The following is a 20,457-nucleotide window of genomic DNA, read 5'->3' as shown; positions in this document are numbered from 1 at the left end:
AGGCAAGACTTCTCCTGCCCGTGGTGGACACCTGCCAGGTCCAGGAACCCCCCTGTGGTCACCTCCAGCCACCCAAGCAGGACAGCTCCTGCTTCACATCCCCTGAACTCCTCACCCGAGGACTTCCCCAGCGGGATGAGCATGCCCTGGGCGTTCCTGGAGGATGTCAGCTCTGGCCCCACCAGGTCGTTGGTCTCCTGCTCATCCTCGGGCTCCTCCGTCTTGGACACCACTTGCTCGAGCAGGGGCAGGAGCACCCCCATCCCACCCACGCAGTTGACCACGTCCTGGGGGAGGGAGGGGAGAGGCTTTGCTGGGTGGTGACAGCAGTGTGGAGGAGAAGATCCATGGCACCTGGGCTCCCCAAAAGTCACCTGGTCCCCTGCACCACCCACGGTGGATGATGAGGACCCACGGGACAGATGGGTCACGGTGGACCCAATACCACGGGCAGAGTCCCTGCGGTGTCCAGGGGACCTGTGAGGGTCCTGCCCTGGGACTGTGCCCCAGGAGGGACCCCCCGGCTCCAGGCCATGGGGTGGACAGGTCACCCCGTGCTCAGCCTACCTTGATGTCCCAGTTGACCACCTTGTGTCCCGTCAGCCTCCCGTCCAATCCGTGGCTGGGAGAGAGGTCCAAGCAGATGTTGTTCCTGCAGGCCTGGAAAAGAACACCATGGGAGCATCCTCATCCTCCTGGACGTGTCCCTGGTGGCACAGGGTCCACCAGCCCTGTCCCTGTCCCCAGTGGGGTGGGACAGCTCTCCTTACCTGGGGGGTGTAGTACAGCAAGAGTTTACTGCTGAGCTCCACCAAGTCACCTTCCAGTGTGAACGGGGATGTGACATTTGGTCCTGGGGGAGAGGACTGGGATGAGCTGGGACCTGGTGGGGGAGACCCTGGCCACCACCAGCACCCTGGGGACATCCTGCACGTCCCAGCCTGACACACCTGCACAGAAGAGAGCCTTGACCTGGGCTTGCTGCAGAGCCTCGCAGAAGATGGCCACGGAGCCCAGGTGACCCTCCAGCGAGGTGGGGCTGCCCCACTCCGTGTCCTGGCTTCCGGCTGCCGTGGTGGCCACCACCCCCTCCGTGGGCAGCTGGGTGGGGGTCCAGGAGTGGGGACCGAGGGTGGCGGGGACAGACTGGGAGCGTCCCAGCACAGGGTGCTGGGTGAAGACCAGCTCCGGCCCGTGCGGTGCCGGCGGGTGGCTGGCAGCGGTGGCGGCCGTCGTGGTGGTCCGGTGGCCCGCGGAGCCGATGCAGCAGGAGGTGAAGGACTGGGAGGGAGAAGGGATCACACTGAGCCCCCAGCGAGGCCACGCAGAAGGGTCTGGCTGGGCGCTGGGAGGATCCCCCACCTCGTGGAGGGAGGGGAAGCGGAGCTGTGCCGTTTTCCGCAGGTGTCCGTCGGCGTAGATGCTGACGATGTTCTGGCCGAAGGGCCGGCGGCCGGCAACGTGGACGATGTCAATGCAGTGCTGGGGGGGACAGAGAGGGACATCAGGACATTGTGGTGTCCCTGATGGGAACAGGGGCGGGGATGGGGATGATCCCCACCCAGGCAGAGTCGTTGAAGGCAAACTCGGGCAGTGCCACTGTCATGTAGTCCTTCTTGGTGCACACGGCCACCACCAGCACGCCGCCCGCCGTGAAGAACGCCTCAAAGCCCGTCCCGCCCGCCGTGAAGAAGCTGGTGGAGAAAACCATGGAGAAAACCACGGTGGGGATGGTGCTGCTGCCCTTCCCCACCCTCACCTCGCCCCCTCCAGCGAGCATCACCTGTAGAGCTGCCTCCTCTTCGGCCTCGCCAGCGGCTCCGGCTCCTCCTCGCTCAGGCACAGCCAGGCGTGGAAGGCGAAGGCGCCGCCGGGCCACTTCTGGATGGTGGGCACCATGATCCCGGCCATGCCGGGGCTCAGGTCGAAGCTCTGCAGCGCCCGCGGAGGTCCCTCGCCCCTGGCCATGCCGGACAGCGCCCGGATGACCGGAGCCACGTAGGGGTGCGGCCCCCGGCCCCGCTCGCGCCGCAGCAGCCGCAGGAGCTGCCGCAGCTCCCCGGGCCGGATGGAGAGGCTGCCCAAGGAGCGCAGCAGCTCCAGCAGGTTTTGGGAGCAGGCGCTGGGAAGCGCCGGCTCGGTGGCCAGGGCGCCCAGCAGGGAGCCCACCATGCCCGCCTTGACGCAGGTGAGGCGGCTGGGCAGGGAGGCCTCGCAGAGCCGCCGCAGCCACACCGACAGGAACACCTGGAGATCCCGGCATTCCAGCGCCGGCAGCCAGGCCAGCAGGATCAGCAGGGGCTGCTCGTTGCGGATGGGACGCACCGGGAAGGAGCTGTGGTCACCCTCCACTGCCTGCAGGGACACGAGAGGGGGTTGGTGCAGCTCCAGTGCTTGGAGAGGGATGGATCCATCCCAGACCACCCTGGGCTGGAGGAAGAGACCTTGCGTAGACCCTTGTGCATCCAGAATCTTGGAGACTCCCATGCATCCAGAATTTGGAGACCCCAGACATCAAGGGTCTTGGAGACCCTCATGGATTCAAGATCTTGGAGACCCTCGTGCATCAAATATGCCAGAGACCCTTATGCATCAATCCTTTTGGAGATCCTGTGCATGAAGAATTCTGGAGACTCCATGCATCAAGGATCTTCAGTGCCTCCATGCATCAAGGATCTTAGAGATCCTCACGGATTAAAGTCTTGGAGACTCCCACGCGTTAATAGTTTTGGAGATACTGTTCATCCAGAATTTTGGGGACCCCAAGCATCAAGAATCTTGGAGGCCACCACGTATCAAGGATCCTGGAGGCCCTCATGCACCAAGCATTCTGAAGATTCCTGTGCATCCAGAATCTCGGAGCATTCAGAATATCCGTGCATGAAGTGTCTTGGAGGCCTCCACGAATCAAGGATCTCGGAGACCCTCATGCATGAAGCACCCTGGAGACCCTCCTGTGCCCAGCAGTACCAGAATGAGCAGTTCCACATCCGAAAGGCTCAGAACTCCCAAACCCAAGCACAACTCCGAGTGAAAGACGGACCTGGGACCCCTCGGAAGCTGCTGAGAAACCAGCAGAGTGGAGAGGATGGCGGGCTCAGAACGGGGCCTGAGATCCACAGGAACGCCCAGTGCCGAGAGATTTGCCCAGAATCAGGAAAAGTGGGAATGCTCACCATGTTGAGGAGCTCCTGGAGCAGACGCTGGGTGGGCTGACCCTGGCTCCTCAGCACCTCGTAGAGGTGGGCGTAGCCGATGCGCTCCTTGAACACCTCCTGGAAGCACAGGGACAGTGGAATCCCAGATGAGCCCCACCTCGGGTTAAGCCACCTCAACCCGGGTAAAACTACCCAAATCCCTCTGGTTTTGGGGTGTCCTCCTCAGGGGAGGCCCCCTGCCCACCTTGGCTGACGGCGAGTTGCTCATGATGGCCGTGAGCACCCCGAGGGCGTGGACAGCGATGGCGTCGGAGCTGCTGGCGTTGACCTACGGGACACGGGAATGCGGGAGCTGCCGGGACATGGGAATGGGGGGACACGGCCCACCAGGGGTGGTGGTTGGGTTATGGGGTACCTGCTGGAGTCCATCCCCGTTCCACGTGGGAACCTCGTCCCGGGCTTCACCCGCCTCCCGCGAGCCGCCGAGGTAGAGCTGTGGGACACGGGGTGGACATGGGACACAGGGAAGGGGTTCTGGAGGGTCCCCACGCCATGGATGTGCGTGGGGTGAGGATGGAGATGGAGATGAAGGTGCCCAGCCCTGGTGTCACCAAATGCCTGTCCCAGGGTCATTTAAAGAGGAAATGAGGGAGGGAGGGAGGGAGGGAATGAAGGAGAGGGAGATGGATGGAGATGAGGGAGATGGATGGATGGAGATGAGGGAGAGGGATGGATGGAGATGAGGGAGAGGGATGGAGATGAGGGAGATGGATGGATGGAGATGAGTGAGATGGATGGAGATGAGGGAGAGGGATGGAGATGGGGGAGATGGATGGAGATGAGGGAGAGGGATGGATGGAGATGAGGGAGATGGATGGATGGAGATGAGGGAGATGGATGGATGGAGATGAGGGAGAGGGATGGAGATGGGGGAGATGGATGGAGATGAGGGAGATGGAGATGGGGGCATTTAAACTTGGTGTCACCTATCTCAGGTTTGTCTGGCATCAGGAAGGTGACGAAGTTGGAAATGAGGATAGGGATGAAGATGGTGATAAGGACAGGAGATGGAGATGAGAATGGGGATGAAGATGGTGATGAGGATGGAGATGACGCTGGAGATCGGGACGGGGACACTGAGGCACCACCCCGTACCTTGCTGTTCTGGAGCAGGCGGATGATGTGCTCGAAGCAGTTGTTGCTGAGGAACACAGCCTGGAGCACCGGCCGGTCCTGGCAGCTCAGCATGGCCGGGATGGCGTCTACGGACAGAGCGCCTGGCTCAGCCCCGCCCCATCCCATCCCATCCCATGCCATCCCATCCCGTCCCGTCCCGTCCCGTCCCGTCCCGTCCCATCCCATCCCGTCCCGTCCCATCCCCATCTCCATCCCATCCCCATCTCCATCCCCATCCCATCTCACCTCCATCCCCATGCCATCCCATCCCCATCTCCATCCCATCCCCATCCCATCTCCATCTCCATCCCACCCCACCCCATCTCCATCCCCATCCCATCCCATCTCCATCCCCATCCCATCTCCATCCCCATCCCATCCCATCTCCATCCCATCTCATCTCCATCCCCATGCCATCCCATCCCCATCTCCATCCCATCCCCATCCCCATCTCCATCTCCATCCCATCCCATCTCCATCTCCATCCCACCCCACCCCATCTCCATCCCCATCCCATCCCATCTCCATCCCCATCCCATCTCATCTCCATCCCATCTCATCTCCATCCCCATGCCATCCCATCTCCATCTCCATCCCCATCCCATCTCATCTCCATCTCCATCCCATCCCACCCCATCCCATTTCCATCCCCATCCCATCCCATCCCACCTCACCCCATCCCATCTCCATCTCCATCCCATCTCCATGCCATCCCATCTCCATCTCCATCCCATCCCCATTCCATCCCATCCCCATTCCATCCCATCTCATCTCCATCCCATCTCATCTCCATCTCCATCCCATCTCCATCCCATCCCATCCCCATCCCATCCCATCCCCATCCCATCCCCATCTCCATCCCCATCCCCATCCCATCCCATCTCCATCCCATCCCACCCCATCCCATCCCATCCCACCCCACCCCACCTTCCCAAACCCCACCCCATTCCCCACCTACCCAACATGAGCACCCGCAGCGCGATGAGGCCGCCGGCCGCCTCGGGCTCCGGGGAGGCCGCGGGCAGGTCGGAGTTGAGCACCCTGAAATACCCGTCCAGGAGGCTCCGCAGGGACACGGGGCCGGCGCCGGGGCTGGAGCCGTGCAGGACATGCACCGCGGCCACCACGGAGCGCAGCGCCGCCTCCTGCAGCGCGGGGCACGGCGGGGCCCCGCCGCAGCGCCGCTGCAGCAGCCGCAGCAGCGCGTCCAGCGCCGCCGGCGTGATGGCCTGGAGCGCGTTGGGCTGCGGGGTGGGGAAAGCGGGAATTCCCATCCCGTTATTCCTTGAGCCCCAGCGCTGCACGTTGTACCCCGCGACTGGGAATGGTTTTCAAGGCAATTTTGGGATTATCGATCGAATGGATTTTTAACGGCTGCGGGAATTAAAAGCCATTCCGGCTCCGAATTATTAATCCAAGGATTTTGCAGCTTCCAGCCCGGAGGTGAGTGGGTGGTGAAGCTTCAGCTTAAAAGCTTCCCATAGTGTAATTATTTAATTAATTTTAACAATTAAACGTAATAGTCCAAGAAAATAATTTAACTTAGTAATTTAATGATCATATTTAACTATTTAATAATTCAAAAATAACTTCATTCAATAATTTAATTATTTAACTTATTTACATAAATTAAATAATTTTGCTTTATTTTATTATTTCTTTTATTTCATTAGTTTCTGTTCTTAATATTAATAATAATAGTAATTAATTATTATTAATTATTAATTATTAATTAATATTATTTATTTTATTTCCTTAAACTTAATTATTATTAAGTTAAATTATGAATAACTTTATTTTATCTAATTGATAATTAATTATGAATTTATTTTAATTATTATTTAATTATCGATTATTTTAGTTATTTTTATTTTATTATTTTATTTGTTCTACGTCATTCTTAAATTCCTAATTTAGTAAGTAATTTAAATAATTTTATTTAATTTTCAACTATTTTGTTTTATTTTAATACTTTAATTCTTGAATTTAATTCCTTAATTGAACGTTTCTGAGCCGATCCCACCGAATTTAAGGCTGGAATGATACACATGATTTTTAAAAGCTTTGGAAAATTCACTGGTTTAATTCCAGCCTTGGAATGAACAAAACTTTGGGGTTTATCCCTGGAATGAGGAGCTCCCATGGGTACCTTGGATCCGGAGAGGATGGCTCCAAAAAGATGGATAATCCGGAGCTGGATCGTTTCCGGGAGCTGCTTCCCACCTTGGAAACTCTCTGTGAGGATGAGGAGGGACAGATTTCATCAGAGGAGCAAACAGCAAAAAAAAACCAGCCCAAAACCAAAGAGAAAAGGACCCCTTTCTAGCTAAAAATAAAGAAAAAAAATCATTTTTTCAGCCAAAAAATAGGGAAAAATCCCTTTCCTACCCAAATCCACCCATGGGGGTGCTGGACCCTGCTGGTGGAGGGGAGGGTGAGGATGCTCCAGGTGTTCCAGCTCTGGTTGTGCCAGGAACGGGGTTTTGGCCCCAAAAATGGGGATTTGTGCCACCCTCGGGTTCAGCTGGGGCTTACGGGCCGCAGTTTTGGGGGATTTTTGCAACGGCGCTGCCTCTAAAAGGGGATTTTGGGGCTTCCCTGATAAAAATCCCCCTTGGGGGTGGTTTTTGTGGGTTCTGCAGGTGCTGCTGGGCTTAATTCCTGCTTTGGGATCCCGTTCCTCTTCCCAGGACACGGGAGCAGGTACAGGATCCTAAATTTCTGGGGCAGGTGTAGGATAACCTGGAATGGCTTCCTACATTTGCCCTGGAATCCTACAATAATCCTGACATAGGTAGAGGATAACCTGGAGCAGGTGTGGGATCCCACATTTGTGGGATAAGTACAGGATAACCTGGAGCAGGTGTGGGATAAGTCCAGGATAACCTGGAGCAGATGTGGGATAAATCCAGGATAACCTGGAGCAGATGTGGGATCCCACATTTGTGGGACAAGTCCAGGATAACCTGGAGCAGGTGTGGGATAAATCCAGGATAACCTGGAGCAGATGTGGGATCCCACATTTGTGGGACAAGTCCAGGATAACCTGGAGCAGGTATGGGATAAATCCAGGATAACCTGGAGCAGATGTGGGATCCCACATTTGTGGGACAAGTCCAGGATAACCTGGAGCAGGTATGGGATAAATCCAGGATAACCTGGAGCAGATGTGGGATCCCACATTTGTGGGACAAGTCCAGGATAACCTGGAGCAGATGCAGGATCCCGTATTTGTGGGACAAGTCCAGGATAACCTGGAGCAGGTGTGGGATCCCACATTTGTGGGACAAGTCCAGGATAACCTGGAGCAGGTGTGGGATCCCATATTTGTGGGACAAGTCCAGGATAACCTGGAGCAGATGTGGGATCCCATATTTGTGGGATTTGGACAAGATAACCTGGAGCATATGTGGGATCCCACATTTGTGGGATAAGTCCAGGATAACCTGGAGCAGGTGTGGGATAAATCCAGGATAACCTGGAGCAGATGTGGGATCCCACATTTGTGGGACAAGTCCAGGATAACCTGGAGCAGGTGCAGGATCCTTTAAGGTCCTTGGATCAATACCTACCCCTGAACACACCATCCCTCCCCGGATCCTACAAATATTCCCTGATCCCTCCCCTGCCCCAGCACCCCCCATCCCTGGACCCTCTCCCCACTTAGGGGTCCCACACCGACCCTTCCCTTTCCCAAATCCCGCTTTTACCTTGGAAAAAGGCACCGAACTCGGGGGGCAGCGGGGCGGGCGCGAACTTGTATTTGCTCTTCTCCTTGGAGCTGATGGATTCCCTGGAAAGAGAGGGGTGAGGGGAGGGGATCCGGGACAGGGGAGGGAATTTGGGGGGCGGGGGGCGCCCCTCACCCGCTCAGCTGCCGCCGCCAGGTCTGGTAGGGGTCGAGGAAGCACTCGCAGAGGTGCAGGGCGTGCAGCATCCCGTTTTCCAGCTGTGCCCGGCTCTCCAGCTGTGCCTGGCTCTCCAGCTGTGCCCCATTTTCCAGCTGTGTCCCATTTTCCGGCCGTGTCCCCTTCTCCAGCTGTGTCCCGTTTTCCAGCTGTGTCCCATTCTGCTGGCTCTCCAGCTGTGCCCCATTTTTCGGCAGTGTCCCCTTCTCCAGCTGTGCCCCGTTTTCCAGCTGTGCCCCGTTCTGCTGGCTCTCCAGCTGTGTCCCCTTGTTTTCCAGCTGTGCCCGGCTCCGCTCGTCCCCCGGGATGTTCCGCAGCTGCCGGGAAAGCCGAGCTTTAATCCCTGACACGCTCCAAAAAACGGGATGCGGTTTTTTTTGGGGTGGGGAACTCCTCTTTGTGGGGAGAATGGGATCATCCATCCATCATCCATCCGTCCATCCGTCCATCCATCATCCATCCATCATCCATCCATCCGTCCATCCATCCATCCATCCATCAATCAATCAATCAATCAGAGCTCAGAGCAGCACAAGCTGGGATGCACTGACCAATCAGCAGCTAGAGTGGCACCACCTGTAGGGCTGCTGACCAATGAGAACTCAGAGCTGCACTGACCAATCAGCACCAGGCACTGCAAAGCTGTTGGCCAATCAGCACCAGAGTAGCACAAGCTATGGACTCATGAACCAATCAAATTACAGAGCAATGCAACATGTACAGCTCTCAACCAATCAACATCAAGAGTCACACAAGCTGTGGACTCATGGACCAATCGGCATCCAGAATCACACAACCTAGAGACCTGCTGGCCAATCAAATCCCAGATCAGCACAACCCGTAGAGGTCTCAACCAATCAGCATCCAGAATCACAAAACCCATGGTCTTGCTGACCAGATCCCAGAGCAGCACAAGCTATGGATTCTCTGACCAATCAGCATCCAGAATCACACAACCTATAGAGACACTGGCCAATCAGAACTCAGTCAAACAGCCTGTGCACTCACTGACCAATCAAATCCCTGATCAGCACAACCTGTAGAGCTGCTGACCAATCAGAGCCCAGATTCACATAATGTATAGACTCAGTGACCAATCAGCGCTGAGCCCCTCCCCAGCCAATCAGGCCCTTCCCATTCTCATTCCCAGCTCTGTTCCCATTCCCTTTCCCATTCTCATTCCCATGATTGTTTCCATTCCTGTCCCCATTCTGATTCCCATTCCCGTGCCCATTCCCACTCTCATTCCCATTCTCGCTCCTGTCCCCATTCCCATTCCAATTCCCGTTCCCACTCCTGTTCCCGCTCCCACTCCTGTTCCCATTCTCATTCCTGCTCATATTCCCATTCCCACTCCCATTCCCGTTCCCATTCCAATTCTCATTCCTGCCCACATTCCCAGTCCCATTCCTGTTCCCTCTCCTGTTCCCACTCCCATTCACGCTCCTGCACCCGTTTCCATTCTCATTCCTGCCCACATTCCCATTCCCACTCCTATTCCTGCTCCCGTTCCTGCTCCCACTCCCATTCCCGCTCCCACTCCTGTTCCCATTCTCATTCCTGCTCACATTCCCATTCCTGTTCCCACTCCCATTTCCTTTCCTGCTCCCATTCCAATTCTCATTCCTGCTCACATTCCCACTCCAATTCCCGTTCCCCCTCCCATTCCCATTCCCGCTCACATTTCCGTTCCCATTCCCATTCCCGTTCCTGCTCCCATTCCCATTCCCCCTCCTGTTCCCGCTCCCATTCCTGCTCCCATTCCCATTCCCACTTCTGCTCCCATTCCCGCTCACATTCCCGTTCCCATTCCTGCTCCCGTTCCCCCTCCCGTTCCTGTTCCTGCTCCCATTCCCGCTCACATTCCCATTCCCACTCCGTTCCCGCTCCCATTCCCGTTCCTATTCCTGCTCACATTCCCATTCCCGCTCCCACTTCTGCTCCCATTCCCGCTCACATTCCCGTTCCCGTTCCCCCTCCCATTACTGTTCCTGCTCCCATTCCTGCTCCCGCTCCCATTCCCATTCCCGTTCCCATTCCCATTCCCACTCCCATTCCCGCTCCTGTTCCCACTCCCATTCCTGCTCCCGCTCCCATTCCCGTTCCCACTCCCATTCCCACTCCCATTCCCATTCCCGCTCCCATTCCCACTCCCGTTCCCATTCCCCCTCCCATTCCCATTCCCCCTCCCATTTCCACTCCCGTTCCCATTCCCATTCCCACTCCCATTCCCATTCCCATTCCCGTTCCCATTCCCATTCCCGTTCCCATTCCCATTCCCTCTCCCACTCCCATTCCCACTCCCGTTCCCATTCCCATTCCCACTCCCGTTCCCGTTCCCATTCCCGTTCCCGTTCCCACTCCCGTTCCCATTCCCGTTCCCATTCCCGTTCCCGTTCCCACTCCCATTCCCGTTCCCATTCCCATTCCCCCTCCCATTCCCGTTCCCGTTCCCATTCCCGTTCCCATTCCCGTTCCCGTTCCCACTCCCATTCCCGTTCCCATTCCCGTTCCCATTCCCACTCCTGTTCCCATTCCCACTCCCGTTCCCACTCCCATTCCCGTTCCCGCTCCCGTTCCCACCTGGCTCCCGCAGAGCCGCAGCAGCCGCAGCACGTGCGGGAGGCAGCCGGGGCTCCGGTCGGGCTGGATGTTCTCCAGGTTCCTGGAACGGAAAACGTCGGGAATCCATCCCGCACCAGGGCGGGAGGGAATTTGGGAAGAGGAAGAGGGAAATTTGCGCGGGAATAAAGTGCTTGGAGCAGGGAAAATGCCATAAAAAATTATTCTATTTTACACAGTTTTTATTGTATTATGTTGTGTTATTAATGTTTGTTATTAATAATAAAAATAATTTAATTTTATTTTTTAGAGATGTGATGCAATTTGGGGGGGGAAATGATGGAATTTTGGGGGGAATAATGGTTTCCTATTCTTATATTTTAATTACATTACATGATTATATTATTATAGTCATGATTACTGTCAAATACATTAACCATTAATAACATTAATTATTTCCAAAAAATTTTTTTAGAGATATAATGCATTTTGGGGAGGATACTCCACTGGGAGGGAATGATGAAATTTTAGGGGAAATTGTGTTTTTTGATTGTTATATTTTTATTGTATTACATTATTATTATTAATACATATTATAATATATATTATATATAATAATATAGAAATATATAATATATATTTTATATAATATATTATATAATAATATATAAAATACACATAATAAATATAATATATAATATATAATACAATATAATATATAATATATAATATATAATATATAATATATAATATTAATAAATAATAATTATTATTAATATCACGATTTAAAAATAATTATTTTTACAGATGTGCTGCACTTTTGGAGGGGCACTACACTGGGGGAAGTGACAGAATTTTGGGGGGCAATAACATTTTTTAACACTTACAAATTAACGTTCACAATTTCACATTTATAATTCCTTTTCTAAACGATTATATTTTCCAAACATTTTGTTATTTTGCATTATGCATAGTTACCGCTGTTATTATTACCATTATTACTACTGCGATTATCATTATTAATTATTTTTAAAGACGGCCTGCGCTTTAGAGGGGATTTTGGGTGGACCCCAAACTTCACAATGCTTCCCCTAAGGGAGGAATTCTGTGTGTGTATTTTTTTTGGGATGCGGGCCGCACATCCCCAAATCCAAGGGATGCTCTGGGACAAAGCGAGACCCGGTGAGGACGGAATTTTGGAGCCGGGGATTTCGGGGCGGGCGGCCGAGGGGCGCAGGGGGGATTTGGGGGGTCACCCACCTGCAGATGATGCTGAAGAACTTGAGGAGCAGCAGCGCCTGGCCCAGCCCGGCGGCGCGGTCCCCGGCGCGCGTCCCCAGCGCCACGCTGTGCCCCAGCCGCTGGCTCAGCACCTGCAGCACCTCCCGCGGCAGCGCCGGGATCTCGGAGCCCGCCTCCTCGGGCCTGGCAGCATTTGGGGTGCACCGTGTCACCCCGATTTTGGGCTGCGGGGTGTCACCCCGCCGTCTCCGGGGAGCCCCCGAAGCGCCCGGTGGCTCCGACCGCGGGGAGCGAGTGAGGCGCCGCGGCCGGACGCGGGCCCGGGGTCCCGCGGGGGGTTTGGGGACACCCGAGGGTTTTGGGGGTCAGCCAGGGGTGCTGGGGTCACCCGCAGGGGTCACTCAGGGGTGTTTGGGGTCGCCCGCAGGGGTCACTCAGGGGTGTTTGGGGTCACCCATAGGGGTCACTCGGGGGTGCTGGGGTCATCCAGGGGTGCTGGGGTCACCCACAGGGGTCACTCAGGGGTGTTTGGGGTTACCCAGGGGTGCTGGGGAACACCCAGAGGGGTCACTCAGGGGTGGTGGGGTCACCCACAGGGGTCACTCAGGGGTGCTGGGGGTCACTCAGGGATGTTTGGATCATTTAGGGGTGCTGCGGTCACCCACAGGGGTCACTCGGGGGTGCTGGGGTCACCCAGGGGTGCTGGGGACCACCCAGAGGGGTCACTCAGGGGTGTTTGGGGTCACCCACAGGGGTCACCCAGGGGTGCTGGGGAACACTCAGAGGGGTCACTCAGGGATGTTTGGATCATTTAGGGGTGCTGGGGACCACCCAGAGGGGTCATCAAGGGGTGCTGGGGTCATCCACAGGGGTCACTCAGGGGTGCTGGGGGACACTCAGGGATGTTTGGGACCACTCAGAGGGGTCACTCGGGGGTGCTGAGGGTCACTCAAAAGTGTTGGAGGTCACTGAGGGGTGCTGGGGGTCACCCATAGGGGTCACTCAGGGCTGTCCGGGGTCACTCAGGGGTGTTTGGGGTCACTCAGGGGTGTCCGGGGTCACTCAGGGGTGTTTGGGGTCACTCAGGGTGTCCGGGGTCACTCAGGGTGTCCGGGGTCACTCAGGGGTGTTTGGGGTCACTCAGGGTGTCCGGGGTCACTCAGGCTGTCCGGGGTCACTCAGGGGTGTCTGGGGTCACTCAGGGGTGTCCGGGGTCACTCAGGGGTGTTTGGGGTCACTCAGGGTGTCCGGGGTCACTCAGGGGTGTCTGGGGTCACTCAGGGGTGTCCAGGGTCACTCAGGGGTGTCCGGGGTCACTCAGGGTGTCTGGGGTCACTCAGGGGTGTTTGGGGTCACTCAGGGTGTTTGGGGTCACTCAGGGCTGTTTGGGGTCACTCAGGGCTGTTTGGGGTCACTCAGGGGTGTTTGGGGTCACTCAGGGCTGTTTGGGGTCACTCAGCGTGTCCGGGGTCACTCAGGGGTGTCCGGGGTCACTCAGGGTGTTTGGGGTCACTCAGGGTGTCCGGGGTCACCCACAGGGGTCACTCAGGGTGTCTGGGGTCACTCAGGGTGTCCGGGGTCACCCACAGGGGTCACTCAGGGTGTCCGGGGTCACTCAGGGTGTCCGGGTCACTGAGCGGGGTCACCGCGGGTTTTTGGGGTCCCACCTGCGGGGCTCCAGCGAGGGCAGGGCGATGACCCTCTCGAAGCTGGCGACGAAGGCCTCCAGCCACTGCTGCAGGTAGGACAGGTCCTTCTGCAAGGGAGGGCGGGGCTGGGGCTGGCAGCCAATCACGGCCCTGCATGGCCCCCGCCCGCAGGGATTGGCCAATCACAGCCAGAGAAACCAGCCCCGCCCACTCAGGTGTGTGACACACCCGTGGCAGCCTCTGACCAATCAGAACCTCAAACCGCAGAACCTGCAAAGCCTCTGACCAATCAGAACCTCGAACCGCAGAACCTGCAAAGCCTCTGACCAATCAGAACCTAGAACCACACAAACCGAGTAGCCACTGACCAATCAGAACCTCGAACTGCAGAACCTGCAAAGCCTCTGACCAATCAGAACCTCGAACCGCAGAACCTGCAAAGCCTCTGACCAATCAGAACCTAGAACCACACAAACCGAGTAGCCACTGACCAATCAGAACCTCGAACCGCAGAACCTGCAAAGCCTCTGACCAATCAGAACCTAGAACCCACAAACCAAGTAGCCACTGACCAATCAGAACCTTGAACCGCAGAACCTGCGAAGCCTCTGACCAATCAGTGCCCAGCACTGCATCACCTGTGGACTCGCTGACCAATCAGCAGCCAGAGCCGCAAAAACCTGTGGAGGTGCTGAGCCAATCAGAGCCCAGCACAGCACAACCTGTGGTACTCACCGGCCAATCAGCTCGCAGAGCACCTGTCCCTGCAGCCAATCAGGGCACAGCGGGCCCTGCCCGGCCCAGCTGTGGTTGTGCAATGGGGACAGCGGTGACAGCGGGGACAGAAGTGACAGCAGGGGACCCACCCAGCGCCCCGGGGGCACCCGCAGCCCTGGGCACCCCAGGGTGGCACCTTCAGGTGTCCCACATCCCTGAGCACCCCGTGGGCCACCTCGGCGTCACCCACAGTCCTGGGCACCACACGTGGCACCTCGGCATCACCCCAGTTCCTGAGCACCCCAACAGGGCACCTTTGGGTGCCCCGTGTCCCTCAGCACCCCCGGGCTGCACCTTGGGGTCACACAGAGCCCCGAGCACCCCAGGGTGGCACCTTTAGTGTCACCCCCATCCCTGAGCACCCCAACGGGGCACTCTGGGGTCACACAGAGCCCCGAGCACCCCAGGGTGGCACCTTTAGTGTCACCCCCATCCCTGAGCACCCCAGGGTGGCACCTTTAGTGTCACCCCATCCCTGAGCACCCCAGCGGGCCACTTTGGGGTCACACAGAGCCCCGAGCACCCCAGGGTGGCGCCACATGTGTCACCCCATCCCTGAGCACCCCAGGGTGGCACCGTTAGTGTCACCCCATCCCTGAGCACCCCAACGGGGCGCTTTGGGGTCACACAGAGCCCCGAGCACCCCAGGGTGGCACCACATGTGTCACCCCATCTCTGAGCACCCCAACGGGGCGCTTTGGGGTCACACAGAGCCCCGAGCACCCCAGGGTGGCACCTTTAGTGTCACCCCATCCCTGAGCACCCTAGGGTGCCACCTTTAGGGTCCCTCTCGCCCCCGAGCACCCAGCGCTGCCCTTTGGGCTCGCTCACAGCCCTGAGCGCTGCACTGCGCCAATTTGGGGTCCCTGTGCACCCCACTGTGGCACCCTGGGGACCCCCACACCCTGATGCAGCACCTTGGGGGTCACCCCAATCCCTGAGCACCCCGAATCCCCCACATCCCGCGGCGTCCCCCCATTCCCACGGTGACCGTCCCCGCTTTTCCGGGATCCCGGCGCTCCGCCAGGCACCGCCTCGACGGGGGTGGCGGGGGGGGGACACCCCAAAATCCGCCTCCCCCGCCCTTCCCGCTCCACGCCGAGCGTCCCCCGGGCCGGGGGTGTCCCCCGGTCCCCAGGGCCGGTACCTGTCCCCGCGGGTGGCCGTGGCCATCCATGGCCCCGCAGCCGTGGGAGCGGCGCCGGCGCAGCGGGGCCGGAACGGGGTGCGGGGGGTGCTCAGGATGGGGGCCCCCCTTTTTTTTTTGTCACCGCTGTCGCTTGTGCAAAGCCACCGAAAAAGCCCCAGAGCCAGGAAATGCCAAGTCACCCGCGGCCCCGGCGGCGCTTCCTGCCCCGCCGCGGCCCCGCTCGGGGACCCCGCGGTGCCACCGGCGCCCCGCGGCGAGGAGCTGCGCTGCTTCATCCCGGAATTCCCGGCAAATCCAACCCCCAAATCCCGCCCGAGTGTTGAGCTCGCTCCCAAGTTCCCGGAGCGCCCACCGGGAGCTGCACCCCCAAAGTCCCGGTGCGCCCTCCCCGGAGCCGGTGCCCCGGAATTCCCGGTGCGCCCTCCCCGGAATTCCCGGTGCGCCCTCCCCGGAATTCCCGGTGCCCCGGAATTCCCGGTGCGTTCTCCCCGGAATTCCCGGTGCGCCCTCCCCGGAGCCGGTGCCCCGGAATTCCCGGTGCGCCCTCCCCGGAATTCCCGGTGCGCCCTCCCCGGAGCCGGTGCCCCGGAATTCCCGGTGCGTTCTCCCCGGAATTCCCGGTGCGCCCACCTGGAGCTGCTGTTCCAAAATCGCCGGGGCACCCGCGCGGAGCTGCATCCCGGAATTCCCGCCGTGCCCACCGGAGCGGCGCTCCCCGAGCTGCCGGTGTGCCCCGGTGCCGGTGGCGGTGCCACCCGCGGAGCTGTCGCAGCCGGTTCCCGGCTGGCAGAGCCTGTTCGGCGGCTTCGGGGCTCGGCCGGCGCGGAGCCGCCTGGGAGCGCCGGGAATCCGAACCGGGAATGCCAGACCGGGAAGGGGAACCGGGAATGCCCAGCAGGGAATCTGAACCGGGAATGCCAGACCGGGAATGCGAACCGGGAATGCCACACCGGGAAGGGGAACCGGGAATGCCCAGCAGGGAATCTGAACCGGGAATGCCAGACCGGGAATGGGAACCGGGAATGCCACACCGGGAAGGGGAACCGGGAATGCCCAGCAGGGAATCTGAACTGGGAATGCCAGACCGGGAAGGGGAACCGGGAATGCCCAGCAGGGAATCCGAACCGGGAATGCCAGACCGGGAAAGGGAACCGGGAATGCCACACCGGGAAGGGGAACCGGGAATGCCCAGCAGGGAATCTGAACTGGGAATGCCAGACCGGGAAGGGGAACCGGGAATGCCCAGCAGGGAATCCGAACCGGGAATGCCAGACCGGGAAAGGGAACCGGGAATGCCCAGCTGGGAATAAGAACTGGGAATGCCCAGCCGGGAATGCCAGACCAGGAATGCCAGACCTGGATGCCCAGCCAGGAATGCCAGACCAGGAATGCCAGACCAGGAATGCCCGGCCAGGAATGCCAGACTGGGAATGCCCAGCCGGGAATGTGAACCGGGAATGCCAGACCAGGAATAAGAACCGGGAATGCCCAGCCGGGAATGCCCAGCCAGGAATGCCCAGCCAGGAATTCAGACCGGGAATGCCCAGCTGGGAGTGCCAGACCGGGAATGCGAACCGGAAATCCAAACTGGGAATGCCCAGCCAGGAATTTGGACCGGGAATGGCCAGCCCGGAATGCCAGACCAGGGATGCCAGACTGGGAATGCCAGACTGGGAATGCCAGACCAGGGATGCCAGACCAGGAATGCCCAGACCAGGGATGCCAGACTGGAATGCCAGACTGGGAATGCCAGACTGGGAACGCCGCCCTTCCGCCGGGAGCCCCCAAAAAGTGACGGTGACAAAGCCGGGGGGATGTCACCCCCTGCACTGAGCGCCGCGGGTGACACCGGGTGACCCCGCGGGGCTGGCACTGGGGTCACGCTCCCGCCACCCCTGGGAGGGGTGGCACAGCACAGCCACCCCTGGGGACAGCCCTGTCCCCTGTCCCCTGTCCCCTGTCCCCTGCCGGGCCGGTGACAACAGCTCTGTCCTGCTTTGAAGCCACCGGAGACACCGCGGCCATGCCCGGGCCACCGGCTGGGGGTGGCAACAGGGACACAACCATCGAGTGACACTGCCATGGAGTGACACTGCCATCGAGTGACACCGCCATGGAGTGACATCGCCATCGAGGGGAGGCTGCCATGGAGGGGACATCGCCATTGAGTGACACCGCCATTGAGGGGACACCACCATTGAGGGGACACCGCCATGGAGGGACACCGCCATTAAGGGGACACCGCCATTAAGGGGACACCGCCATCAAGGGGACACCGCCATTGAGTGACACCGCCATTGAGGGGACACTGCCATCGAGGGGACACCGCCATTGAGGGACACCGCCATCGAGGGGACACCGCCATTGAGGGACACTGCCATCGAGGGGACATCACCATCGAGGGGACACCGCCATTGAGGGGACACTGCCATCGAGGGGACACCGCCATTGAGGGACACCGCCATCGAGGGGACACCGCCATGGAGGGGACACTGCCATTGAGGGGACACCGCCATTGAGTGACACCGCCATTGAGGGGACACTGCCATCGAGGGGACACTGCCATTGAGGGACACTGCCATCGAGGGGACATCACCATCGAGGGGACACCGCCATGGAGGGGACACCGCCATGGAGTGACACCACCATGGAGGGGACACTGCCATCGAGGGGACATTGCCATCGAGGGGACACCGCCATTGAGGGGACATTGACATCGAGTGACACTTGGAAGGGACACTGCCATGGAGTGACACCGCCATCGAGGGGACACCGCCATGGAGTGATACTGCATCGAGTGACACTGCCATTGAGTGACACTGCCATTGAGGGGACACTGCCACCGAGGGGACACTGCCATGGAGGGGACACCGCCACCAAGGGGACACTACCACCAAGGGGACACTGCCATGGAGGGGACACTGCCATGGAGGGGACACCGCCACCGAGGGGACACCGCCATCGAGTGACACCGCCATGGAGGGGACACCGCCATCGAGGGGACACTTGGAGGGGACACTGCCATGGAGTGACACCACCACCGAGGGGACACCGCCATGGAGTGACACTGCCATGGAGGGGACACCGCCATCACCTGGGCCATGTCCCCCCAGCCTTGTCCTCACCAGGGCCTTGGGGACACGGCTGTGGCACAGGCCACAGGGTTTTGCTCTGTGTCCTGGCTGGGAGGTGACACCGGGCTCTGGCCACGTCCCTGGTGCCTCAGAGGTGACACGGCCACCCCACTGGTGTGGCACGGCCAGCAGGACACCCGGACAAGTGGCACCTGTCCCCACACAAGCGTGGGTGACACGGGTCCCCTGTGAGTGCCCTGACAGCACGATGGGACCCTGCAGGGCCGTCAGCCCCTGGTGACACCGCACGTGTCCCCACGGACACGCCACAGTGTGACATGTGTCCCCTGCCACCACACACCCCCCTGACGGATGGCACCGGTCCCCATCCATGTCCCCTCTGTGACCACACACAGCTGGAGGGTGGCACCTGTCCCCTGGACACAGCTCAGCAATGGCACCTGTCCCCAGAGTGCCACGGCCACCTCGATGGTGTGGCACCTGTCCCCACCCAACCACGGCCACCTCAGTGCCCCCATGGCCACCCGGACAATGTGGCACCTGTCCCCAGAGTGCCACGGCCACCCCGATGCAGCGGCACCTGTCCCCGTGTCACCCCCCAGCACGTGGCCCTGTCCCCCCAAAGCAGGGGTGACCCCGTTTTGGGGTGCCGAGGAGGGTCCCAGGTGACATCGCGGGGCCAGCCGAGCTGACAGGCCCCATGGGTGTCCCCAGCCCGGGCCACAGCGGGGTTTTGGGGGAGCAGCTTCACCCCAAAACCCACCAGGGTGGGTGACAAGGGGGTGGTGACACTTGGGTGCCACCTCTCCGGCAGGACCCGCCCCCACCCGGGGTAATTCAGGACAAAACGACCACGAGCGACTTTTGGGGTGGCGCGGGGGGGGGTCCCCACCTAGGGACCCCCTTGGGGACATCCCCCAGGACTGGCAGAGGGTGCCGGGGGTCCCCAAAACCGGCCCCCGCCCGTCCGAGCCCGCTGTCCCCGCCCTGTCGCCGCTCCAATGTCACCTGCGCCGGGCGGTGGCGACACGCGGACCCCAAAAATCCTCCCGGGGGGACCCCCCAAACCCCCCTGGGGAGCGGCGAGAGGGGCGGGGGGACCCCAAATTCACCGCGGGATGGGCGGGTGGGGGGTGGTCCCCGCGGGATGCGCTGTCCCCAAGGCGGTGGGGGGGTGTCACGGGGGGCTGGGTGGCTTTGGGGACACCGCGCAGGTGACAACGGCGTGCGGGGGGGACACGGGGGTGGGTCCGGGGTGTGACAGCGCAGGGGGGGATGCGACAATGGGGGACAGGCGGGGATGGGGACACGGGGGCGGGGGGGTGTCCCCGGGGGTGGCGGCGGCGGTGGCCGTGGCTCACCTTGGCGAAGTAGAGCATCCAGAGCTCGCAGAGCCGCTCCCGGGAAGAAGCCATGCCCGGGGCCGGGACCGAGCGGCGGCTCCGCCCCGCCCCGAGCCCCCCCACCCCCGGCACCTCCCCCAGGTGTGTGTGTGGGGGGGGCGGGGACTCCCCTCCACCTGCTGCGGGCCCTTCCCCACCCTCGGCTTTCCCTTCCCTATTCCCGCATCCCCGCGCGCTCATTAATGGGGTGAGCAAGGCGAAGCCGCACCCCGCCCCAAATAATTAGCGCTGATTAGCGCAGCTGAGCCCCGCTCGCACTCGGAGGTGCCCTGCACGAACCGAACCCGACGCTTTCGCCTCGTTTTCCCCTTTAATCTCCTTTTAAAGCATCCCCAAA

At 59.4% G+C, this 20,457-nt stretch overlaps 1 protein-coding gene across 1 annotated transcript in view; it reads right to left on the bottom strand.

Annotated features, from left to right (window-relative positions):
- Nucleotides 1–20,152, bottom strand: part of NBEAL2 (neurobeachin like 2) — a 34,814-nt gene extending 14,662 nt beyond the window's left edge. Inside the window, 19 exon segments of the mRNA XM_077789993.1 lie at nt 116–287; nt 568–660; nt 771–853; nt 951–1,281; nt 1,363–1,482; nt 1,562–1,694; nt 1,784–2,355; nt 3,177–3,275; nt 3,403–3,486; nt 3,574–3,651; nt 4,314–4,420; nt 5,293–5,578; nt 6,484–6,569; nt 8,045–8,127; nt 8,201–8,559; nt 10,826–10,907; nt 12,065–12,229; nt 13,714–13,802; nt 20,079–20,152. Coding sequence (XP_077646119.1) covers nt 116–287; nt 568–660; nt 771–853; nt 951–1,281; nt 1,363–1,482; nt 1,562–1,694; nt 1,784–2,355; nt 3,177–3,275; nt 3,403–3,486; nt 3,574–3,651; nt 4,314–4,420; nt 5,293–5,578; nt 6,484–6,569; nt 8,045–8,127; nt 8,201–8,559; nt 10,826–10,907; nt 12,065–12,229; nt 13,714–13,802; nt 20,079–20,132 — 3,076 coding nt within the window. The 5' untranslated portion in view covers nt 20,133–20,152.
- Nucleotides 20,153–20,457: the final 305 nt, after the last annotated feature.

This window comes from Lonchura striata, chromosome 1, assembly GCF_046129695.1.
Source record: "Lonchura striata isolate bLonStr1 chromosome 1, bLonStr1.mat, whole genome shotgun sequence".
NCBI classification, from domain to species: domain Eukaryota; kingdom Metazoa; phylum Chordata; class Aves; order Passeriformes; family Estrildidae; genus Lonchura; species Lonchura striata.
This window is presented reverse-complemented; position numbering and strand designations above follow the sequence as displayed.